General features: G+C 38.2%; 1 protein-coding gene across 2 annotated transcripts; it reads right to left on the bottom strand.

Moving 5' to 3' along the window:
* Positions 1–256: 256 nt before the first annotated feature.
* ZCCHC4 (zinc finger CCHC-type containing 4) lies at positions 257–10,636 on the bottom strand. 2 transcript variants are annotated; one of them, XM_084204954.1, is made up of 13 exons: positions 10,535–10,636; positions 10,247–10,365; positions 8,659–8,741; positions 7,710–7,985; positions 7,140–7,220; positions 6,750–6,822; positions 6,113–6,263; positions 5,500–5,600; positions 4,207–4,328; positions 3,553–3,628; positions 3,009–3,060; positions 2,175–2,319; positions 257–490 (listed from the first exon to the last, which is right to left on the bottom strand). In XM_084204954.1, the coding sequence occupies exons 1-13, from the start codon at positions 10,617–10,619 to the stop codon at positions 367–369; spliced, it is 1,488 nt and encodes a 495-aa protein (XP_084061080.1). In that variant the 5' UTR covers positions 10,620–10,636; the 3' UTR covers positions 257–366. The 2 variants fall into 2 exon arrangements, with proteins under 2 accessions (XP_084061080.1, XP_084061081.1); XM_084204955.1 differs by lacking the exon at positions 3,009–3,060.
* Positions 10,637–10,978: the final 342 nt, after the last annotated feature.

Raw genomic sequence — 10,978 nt, 5'->3', positions numbered from 1 at the left:
ATCACCTACTCTCACTTCCTCCCTTGCCCCACGTCCTCCAATACCAACATAAAATCAGAGCATCCGCCAGTACCTCCCCTCCCAGCGGTAACACCCATAACATTCAACACCCACCAAATTAGACAAATAGCTAATCCTAACTACAAAATTATCACATTATACAAATACATGGTAAGGGCTGCGGTAGTTCACTTAGTTGTTTTGGGTTGGGTTTTTTTCTTGGTACCAGTAATGATGTATAATAAAGAAACTGCCACTTAATTCAATCAGGTTTTATTCTGGATGTTGGCACTTACATTTTTAGAAAATGGAACAAAAGGCTGACAATAAAAAAATAAATTAGCAACTATGTAGCAGCAAGAAAAGTCATGTCTTTTTTTTCTTATTCTTTACTTTCCTCTTGGAGAATATGGCATGTTTCATAGCTAATCTTTTACAGATCCCCATTTTTATCCTCTTTTGAGTTTTCTGCCCTTTCTTTTTGTCAGGTCTGTAAAGCAAAAAAAGGAACATAGAGATTAGAATAAAATGAAAAATACACCCCTCTGTACAAATACATTTGCTGGTATTCTAATTAAGTACATGAATTATGTGACAGTATGTGAAGTACTGTCACAAAAAGTACAATGAACATTACATCTCAAAATGTTATGGTCTTTCAACTCACAAAACTGTCCACTTTATTGCAATTATACATTCATTTTATGTATTTATTCAGCATTTAAATTTACACAGATTGAAAACAAGAAACTCACTCATTAAGTACAAAAAAAGCACACACAGTTTCATGCTGAATATAAAATGCATGAATATATAATAGAAAGACTTAGAAAAAAGTATGTAAAGTTTAACACCATTAGGAAGCATACTGCAATTAGTACAGGACCTAAATGCAACTAGCAAGTGGATTGTTTTCTGCCTCTGACAAAAGATGTCATAATGCAAAACACTGGGTAATTATAACAAAACATTCAAAATTTTTATTAGAAAAAGAGATCTAAGTTATCTTCTGCAATGAATCAGCAAAAGAACTAACTGATGGCCTGAAAATACTAAAACCACTCTGGCACAACTGACAGAACAGTATCTTCCTTGACAGAAAAAACAGATGGGGTTTCATGAAATTCTTTTAGCATCCTTTTTATTTTTTTTTGGTTGAGGAAAAAGAAACATTAAGAGATTAATTTTTTATGAGAGATATATAAAATGAAAAATTGCTGCCTTTTGTGTCTAATACTCCCTAAGCAAAACCTGGTTTAGTATCAGTAGGACAGGAAGCAATACACCTGCACCCATCTGCCATCCAGCAGGCATCTGATGAGACTCTGGATACTGATCCAAGAGGGTAATGGTCTGAATCTCACTGTGTAACATAGGTACAGCTTTTGGGAGGGAAAATTTGCCTTCCACTGCTACAGCCATTCAAGTCCAAAATCACAGAAAAACCCATTTCTTTTGAGAGGAATTAATAGAGTGCAATCAGTTATCCTGAACTGGAAAGACTGAGCCATCTGCTGGACCATCTCTTAGCAAATCCCCTTTCCTCTTTTCAGTTAGCTCCATCTGAAGAAAACCACACACCATTTACTTGGCTCTCTGATACATACAGGTATATGTACAGTGTTGTTCTGTATGTAACAAAAGGAAAATCATGGAAGAATTAAAGTACTCAATATGATCCTCATTAATGGTGGAGATTTAGATCATACTACAAAAAGCAGCAGAAATACCAGAAAGAAAAAAAGCAAAATATGCTACAACAAAGCAAAAGAGACTGGAAGCAGTAACTAGTGACTCTTAGTGCCTCTTATTATAGTGACTCTTCTCTCTGCCGTTTCGTGAGGAATTCAAAGGGGATAAAAGTGTTCCATTACTTCAATTTTCAGTCATCTTGACAGAGTTCCATGCACCAGTCACCAAGTTTGCAATCCATATAAATCAGTTTTGAAAGAAAACCCACAGACAGGGAATTGGGAGCCCCAGTAAGTGACCTGCCTTTTATCCCACCCTCCCTTCACTATAGACTCCCCAGCAATGCAGCAAGTGGGCAACAGGGAAAGCTGACATCAGCACCTAAAGCGAAAAATCATCTCTTTCTGAATCGATTCCCTGACATAAGATCTCATCTCATCTGAATGCTGTATTTGACTGTATAAATGCAATATCACACTTACTGACAAGCTGCTCTGCTGCGGGAGAGACTGGGACAGGCACTGCGCTTGTGACCTGCCTTGCCACAAACGAAACAGCCAGTGTCAGTCTTCTCACAGCTGTGCTTTTGAAGAGTGCAGCAGTTGCAATTGTTACAGTGAAACCAAGCTGCAAAATATATAACATGATTTATGATCCTGGAAAAGTTTAGAACGAACATTCTGAAACTAAGCTTTAAATATAGGCCACATTACCAGGTTTTTAATTCTGGATTAGCTTTACAAAGATTGATGTAGTCACTTTCTGGTCCCTTATCACATTACTAGACATGCTGTTGAATTAAGTGTGAACTATTTTGCCATTAGAACTTTTATCCTGTGCGTCATCTTCAAAACAAAAATAGTGCAGATGTTACAGTGTACTTGCAGATTTTGATTGTTGTAACAATAACAACAATAATGGCTTTAGCAATTTATAGAGGTATAACTAAATTTGTGCATGAAACATAATTTTATCATGATCTCTCAAACATTTTAGTACTTGCCTACTTTTTTAGGAAATTTAAAGTTTAGAAAATTAGGAAATACTTATATGACAAATGGAAATATTTCTGTTTTGCCATGATAAATATAAATGGGACTTAGTGTGCCCTGGCAAGAATTTATTCCACTTCCACACAGTGCAAGTACAGCTAAACTAAAGAATAGTAACTTGTGTGAAATTGAAACTTTTTGTTTATTCTATGTCTTCTGAATTACATTTTACTTCTTTCGCAGAATATTTTCTCTTCTGGTTTGGAATTTCAGTTTCTTTGGACTAAATGCACTTTTACTTAGAAAATAGTTTTCTGTACTTACAAGGCTTTACACATTTTTTGCAAAGAACACAATGTTTCCATCGTCTGCCATCCTACAAAAGGCAAATAAATGGTTTTGTTCATTGAACCCCCCCCGATTCTCTCTTAAAACAGAACTACTCATGTATGGTACCCACAGTTTACAGGAACATCTCCTCTGTAGCAGGGACTATAATTTAGAAACAACAGTCCTGAGAATCTGTGAAATTTCACAGATGAAATTTTGAAATTAGCAAGTTCTACAACTTCAAAGCATAAGCAAAAATGCATGTGTCAACAGACCACAGCTGGGTAAGTTCTGATCTAAGTGGCAAGCAGCAAACGTGTCTTGTCCTCTTGCAACACAAAGGAATTAGGGAAAGAGAAATTCATTCCCAGTGGGTTATGGAAGATGTACTGTGAAGGTAATAAGTCTATGAAACTGAACTGCTGTGGGTTTCCCATGGAACTCAGTATCAGAACAGGTTTTTACCAAAGCAAGTTTTACAGAGGTTGTTTTCTGGCTAATGCAAAAACTTCATTCAGAAAGAAGTGAAAATACTTACTTTTGATGTACATGAATTGCATATCTCACAGTGCTGGTTACCAGAACTAACATATCGCTGACATACAGTGCAAAATCTGGGGAAAAAGATGTACTGGTCCACTATTTGGTCACAAAACAATTAATTTTATACAACCTTAACAACTAATGTAAGGACTGCAAAATCACTTTGTCGAATTAAAAATTCTGTCTTTGCTGCATAAATGACCACATAAGCCATTTACACAAAGTACATTCACACAGTAAAATTTAGGTCAAATTATCAACAGTATCAGTGGTAAATGAAACTAAATGCCTCTCTCCTTGATGATTCTCTTACAAGTTCATTTTTTTACAACTGTATTAACAGCTGATTATCAGATATAGCTGTAAAATTGTCTTTTGTAAGATAGTATTTCCTACAGACAAAATAAGGAATCTCATAATTCCACATGGAAAAATTTAAATGTCTTTTTAGACATTTCAGCTCTCCTACACATTGTTCATATAATATGCAACTTTAGAATGAGACAGAAAAATGTGGTCTTAAGCTTGGCATCCAAGTTAGGCAAGACACTACAGAACAGCACCATCCCAAACTCCTTTGGAGACTTTATGCCCTAGTTAAGAACAAAGACACTCTTTCAAAAGTTACCTGAGCATTACTACATCTTACCTATATCCCTCTTCTTCAGGAAGCACAATCATACTTGGGGTAAGGTTGGTGAAAATACGGACAGGAGACTGTCTACGACCTGTCTTGCCGTGTTTATACAGTGCATGATTATCATAGTCTACCTAGAAAAATAAAACCATAAAAAAGATTCATAAAATGAATGCCAAGAGCAGGCAGAGCTATTTCCATATTCATTATCTTTATAAGTGCCTTATGAAATGTTTGTGTTTATATACAAGACTCTAACCCCAAATCAGATTACAAATTCTACATCAAGTATTTTGTCTCGTTTACCTGTAAATTTGTGCAAACATAGTATTAGGCTAGACTCACTACACTTCAATAATCATATTGTACTTATTCCTTTTTGCTCGTTTGCATGGGGTATGTAAGATAACATTGCACTTGATTACAGAGCAGCCTGCTATTAAAAAAGGATCTATACAGCTCGGTTTGTCAGTACAAGAGATGACATCCAAACCCATCTCAGAAAAATTACAAAGTTGCAAATCTAATCAGCCTGCCTTTTCCAGCATTGCCTTCAGAGACTTGTCACAAAAACTCTCAACTCTGAACACTAGCAGAAATGCAGAGTCTAGCCTAGTATGAGTTTTCCATTTTCTTCAACAATTTTCATTCCACATGACACACTATTCAGAACATCAATGCCAAAATTCATGAAGAATTGTTACATGAAAAAATAAACGTTTAGTATCATGAATACCCATGACTGAGCTCTCAAAACACACTGAAGTAGGTGTGCCTAAACTAGGCACAGAATGGATACAATACTGAAGAACCTGATGCCAGATTATTGCTTTAGCACTCACAAGTTTACTCATTAAGTAATTCCAGACAATTCCATCATTGTAATTGTACTCTGATCCCAGTAGTTTTGCAGATGAAAGACCTTAATTTTGTAATACATATGTATTGTTTTTCCTAGGGCAGGGCACTACCCACTGACATTTAACATCAGTGAAGGATGAAATACTCTTCATCAAGTTACCTCTCACCTCTGCAACAAGCACCTGTCAGAATTAGTGCAAATCTGTAAAACTGAAAGCCTGCCAGAAGAAATGAGTTCATGGATAAATGACAGATGAGTTAAAGATACATAACAGGAACATGATCAAGTTGTCACAGATACAACTAATAGAAATACAGAATCCAGGCTTCACATGAACAAGGCCCAGCTTCAGAGAAGCACTGCCATTGCACCTGCTTTCACTCATATTCCTCTTCGCATTGTACACAACTGGTAATTAGCAGATTCACTGGGTTCAGCCATACCTGGTAATCCATCATACTGAAGCTCGGGAAAAAGTCAAGAATGCGAGACTCAAAGAAGTATGGAAATATCCAGAACATGGGCATCTCTCTGTTGTCATGACCTAGTAATGAAAAAACTTTGGTGTACATAGGAGAAAAACACAGTACATGTAGCATGAGAAATTTACAGTGAACATTCCAAATACATAAACATGGATATGTACATCATGTTGGGCAGAAGAACTAGTTCTCTTAGGCAACAGAAAGTTTTGGCATATTGTACCTGTGGAGATCTAAGTGCCATGTAACTAAACTCTTGACAGCCACTTAGGTTGTTAAGAAAATGTACTGGTTTGATAGCTTATTTTTCTCTACCTTTAAGTCCATTTTAATTGCAAAGTAGATTTGAAAAAAAAAAAAGGGAAAGGTTTTTAAGACAGACTTTGAGAATTGGGCATTACTGAACTAAAAATATCAGGAGAGTAAATCAGGTACATGATAGCTCATCTTTAGAAATTATAACATGAGGCTGCTCACATTCACCTGAGTAGCAAGAATCACAGACTTATAAATAGGTACTTTTTCCTTAAAGCGATGTTACAGCACAAGCCACCCATCTGGCTGTAATACATACCTTCTTTTTCTGTCTTCCTCCACATTGCCATCAGTTTTTTAAAACTAGAAGCCAGTGCTTCCACTAAACCTCCAAATGGGGGATCAGTTACCATAATGACTCTTTCACCATTCTCTTCACACAAGAATTTCCTGCAAGTTTCACATGCAGCCTGTAGGAAACAGAGGTTAATTTCCAGAAATCATGATTCCAGAACTGTAAACATATTGTCTCTGTTAATAAACCAATCACTGCAGAAGTTTCAACTGTGAAGATGGAACTTTGCTCCCCTCTTGTGGAGGTGAATTTCCTCTTGGGTAGCATTAAAAAAAAAAAAAAAAAAACACAAAAAAGGCACCTAGATTTGAAGGACTGAAAACAAGTACCTTGTTCAGCTAACATATAAAAACATTACTGAAAATCAAAGAATGAAACTGCCTCCTTTTCAGCAGTTCTCTTCCATTCAATTCAAAGTTGATTATTAAATTTATGCTAACTAATGTTGCTTACACACCTTAATTGCTGTGTCTATTAAAATGTTCTTAATTCATATTTTCCCATGATGTTTTCTACTAGAGTAGTCATGAGTTTCTTACAAAATTCTGCATCAACAGCATGCACTTTTTTACCAAAGCACTCAATAAATACTTGGCCTTACCTCTCCACCAAAAAAATGATGATTGAACATGTTGTAGTGGCAAAATTCATCCTCTGTGTAAAACTGTGAATACCTGTAAAATAAGTTTTGATAGGAGTAGAAAAATATAAATAACATTTTGTCTATCCTAAGATAGGATATTTAGAGTGAAAACAGGCCTCAGGAAAAACATCATCTTTGGGTTTTGATTACTGACAACACATATCAATACTGAGAAATTATTACGTATACTTACTTTTCTCATCAATTGGATGTCATTTGTGTATGCATACAGGAACAGAGATGAAGAGACAAGAAAGGGAAAACAACCACCAATTTATCTCTTAAAGCAGTGAGAACACCCATCTTTCTATATGTTATTCAGATACATAAACATTTGTTAAAACCTACCTGAAATCAATATCTAGCAGAAGGCTTCTAATGTTGAACTTTTCTTCTTGTGATGCTTTTGACTGGATCATTTCATGAAGCCTGAAGTATAATTGGAAGAAATTTAACACATAATGACTGACTTCAGAAATGATCTTGCAAGACAAGAATGCTGGGTACTTTACTAATGAAAAACCAAACAGATAGAGACAACAGAGTCTAAAGTTAGGTGATTCCATTTGGTCTGTATTACAAGTTAGAAAAAGAGGTTAGCCTTGAAAAATGAGAAGTCAGTGGAGTCTCCTGGATCACTGCACACAAAAAAGCACAAGGTAAGAAACTCAATGCCACTTCCATAACTACCATAAAGATCTGAAGTGTGTATGTGTGTTATTGGCAGTGCTGCCACAGTCGTCTCTGATATAAGCTCAAAGCTAGACCACACTAGATGCTTGGATAACCCCAACCAACAGAGGCTCCCCAATAGTGAACCTCTTATTATGGGGGAATCATTGACTGTAATCATTAGTAAGCTGTACAGCTTTGAGACAGATATATTAATTGAAAGTGTAACAATTCTCAGTGATGTACCTGGGTGTTCCAACAGAGAGGACTCGTGTGAATCCTAAATCTATAAGAAGATTCAGTAGGAACTGGCAACTTCTGTCTGCAAATAAATACTGTGCATTTGTTTTTTTATTCTCCAGTGGATACAGAAGTTGACTTGGACTTTTCAGCTGGGCAATGGTGATATCACGCAGGAACTGGTGATCTGAGTGTTTTTTCCATTCTGCTGGCAATAACAATTGCTGGCATTCCTGACAAAACCTCCTCTTTGATAACGGCAACAGAACAAAATTCTTGTACCTTTAAATACAAAAGACAAGAGGGAACAAAGTTTGGAAAAGGCCTCTCTCAAAGATAGGAAGGGGAGCTATGGAGGGGTATTTTTATATTTTAGGAGTTCAGACATTTAAATAGACAATGCTCTCACAAAACTCCACAAGAATGAAGTATTATTTATTAAAAAAATATTCGAAGGACACTTCAAAATGCATAAAATGCTGCCACCAAATATACTGTGAATTTCCATAAAATAACTGGATTAAAGAGTGAAGACTCGATCAAATATCAGCAAAGTCCTGTAAGTTTACACATGAAATTCAGACATCACTTGTTACTATGTTACCTTTGCTTTTATTCACAATTACTATTTGCCCGTTACTTTTGTAGACTAAAGTCAGGAAGAAATCTTTTTTAACAGAAATTGTTACTAACCTCTTGTAAGCACACTATGAGCACTAACATAGGAATGACTATACATACCCAAAAAAACCCAACACCCCCCCAGGTCCTGGGGTGAAAACACCATGCTCTAGTTCAGTGTTTCATGCTATTTCCTTTCCATTGCCATACAATTCTTACTTGCCCAAATTCATCTTTTCATGTTTTAAAGAATCCTGAAATGTTATCTCTACATTCAGAGCACCCAAAACTGTATTACTACATCTTTACTGCAGAAAATATACATTAACAATACCTGTCCACGTTCTGTCTGTGTGTAAAAAAAGGCTGATGACTTCTATTATATTCTTCACGTGCTGCAAGCCTAGTTTCCGACACCTGTAAAATTTGCATACATGAAAAGTTACAAAACTAACAGCTACTGCTCTGTGTGGTACATCAAATCTCAACATGAAAAAAAGGGTGCATCAAAGGTCTCATGCTTTAGCTACTTAGCAAGGAAAAATGATTACATTTGTTGTTTCAGAAGAACAAGTATGTCTGCAGCACATGGGCTTGCTGCAAAGCAACACAAGCCTCTCTATGCATTTCATTCTCCTATCACATATAATACTCAGAGAAAAAAAACTCAAAAGGGGATTTTGAGGAAGATATAAAAGAGCCATCCTTTCTATTAATGTGTGCCACCAGTTGTGGTCCCTCTGAAGAACTATGACCTGATCCTGAAAAACTGATGACAGCAGAAAAGTTGCCCAAGTCTTTTGTGTGAAATAATTTTAAAAGCATGACAGCTCCTTGTTACGATCTGCACCCGAGTCTTTAACATTTCAGTCTCTCATATTCTTCTCTGAGTCTTCTACCTTGTCCCCACAAGACATACTCATGGTTTCACAAGAGAGCTCCAAAACATTTGGTGAAAACTTATGGAACTGTTTTGCTTAAAGGAGGAGACAATAAAATTCAATATACGAAAAGACATCATAATATAAGTGATATTCAAAATGAATGACGAAGAGAAATGGCTGCAGGTATTCTGAGACTACTAAGCATCATACCAAGCTCCACCATCTCAGCATTTTGTATACCCCACTGTTGTTTGTATCCAATAGATTTTCTCTATCTTAATTAGGGGAAACAAGAGCATCTTGGGATCAGAAGTACCCCATTTTGTTCAACATTGCAAAGCACTGGCAAGTTTCCTATATGTTTTGGCAATAGAATAACAAATGCCAGGTTTGCTCAAAATGTACACAGCCTTTCTTGAAAGCTCTATTTGAAACATGTTCTCCTGACAGAAATAAGTGCTCAGCTAAACACCAAGTATTACACAACATTTAGAAAATAGCACTTGTCAGAGATTTCCACAATAAAATATACTTTTTAAATTGCTAAGTAGAGAAAAAAATAGCCAATGTTTTATAAAACCATAGAATGACTTGGATTGGAAGGGATATAAAGATCATCGAGTGCCAACCCTCCTGCCATGGGTAGGGGCACCTCCCACTACACCAAGTTGCTCAAAGCCCCACCCAGCCTGGCCTTCAACACTTCCGGGGATGGGGCACCCTCAGCTTCTCTGGGCAGGTTTTCCAGTTCATTGCCACCCCCCTTACAGTAAAGAATTTCTTCCTAATATCTCATCTAAACCTCTCCTCTTAATGCTCAAAGCCATCACCCCTGGTCCTTCCACTTCACGCCCTTGCAGAAAGTCCCTCTCCAGATTTCTTGCAGGCCCCCTCCGGGTATTGGGAGGCTGCTATAAGCTCTCCCCAGAGCCTTCTCCACGCTAAATAACCCAAACTCTCACAGGGGAGGTGCTCCAGACCTCTGACCGCCTTCGCAGCCCTGAGTCTTTAGCATAGCCTTAAGCAGCGCTCTCTTACCTTCTCATCTTCCCACTGAAAAAAGTTACAATCCTTTCTATCCCTACAAGCCGAACAAGCATAGAATCTTCTTCCTTCCTCTTTGCCTTGGCCGGCCTTCACAAACAGAAGTGCGGGACCTAGGGACAAACGCGAGGATAGGATAACACAGGGAACGCCTGCAGACCTGCTTCACTGCTCCGCTGCAACACGGCCTTCGCAAGGGCTGCTGCTAACCAGCCCGCGCCGGGAGCGCAGCGGGAGCCGAGCACAGAGACGCTCGGGGGGTGAGCCCCGGGCCCGGCTCACCGTGAGGGCAGCAGGGCGCGCCGGGCGCCGGCCCGAGCAGGGTGAGCGCCGCGGGCCCCGGCGGCTCCGGGCCCGCCGCCGCCATGGCACCGCCTCCTTCCCGGCGGGCGCCGCGCGGGCGGGCGGACGGCGCCCCCCAGCGGCACGGCGGCCCCGCGGAGAGCCCGGGCACAGCCGCGCTGTGTCTGTTATTAATAAACTGCTCGGACAGACACAACCATGGCCAGCTCCCTCCCTTTTGAACGGCACTGTACCGTGCCTTACATTTCAGGTTGTTGAAGTTGCTGACATACTACATTAACATTCACATCCACTCAAAATTATATAAAATACAAGCATTTTATTATTTCTGAGTTCAACAATATTGCTTAGAATTACAAAATACAGCAATGTCTGAAATACTGAAAGTTTCATAAAAGCAGCAATCTTTCTCCCCTTCCCAGT

Source organism: Fringilla coelebs, assembly GCF_963513975.1.
Source record: "Fringilla coelebs genome assembly, chromosome: 4".
Taxonomy (NCBI): Eukaryota; Metazoa; Chordata; class Aves; order Passeriformes; family Fringillidae; genus Fringilla; species Fringilla coelebs.
This window is presented reverse-complemented; position numbering and strand designations above follow the sequence as displayed.

Coding starts and splice junctions, on each gene's coding strand:
- ZCCHC4 (XM_084204954.1), bottom strand. CDS start 10,619: ATGGCGGCGGCGGGCCCGGAGCCGCCGGGGCCCGCGGCGCTCACCCTG. Junction 10,366..10,534: donor CGCGCCCTGCTGCCCTCACG/GTGAGCCGGGCC, acceptor GTTTGTCCCTAG/GTCCCGCACTTCTGTTTGTG. Junction 3,061..3,552: donor GCAATTCATGTACATCAAAA/GTAAGTATTTTC, acceptor TGCCTTTTGTAG/GATGGCAGACGATGGAAACA.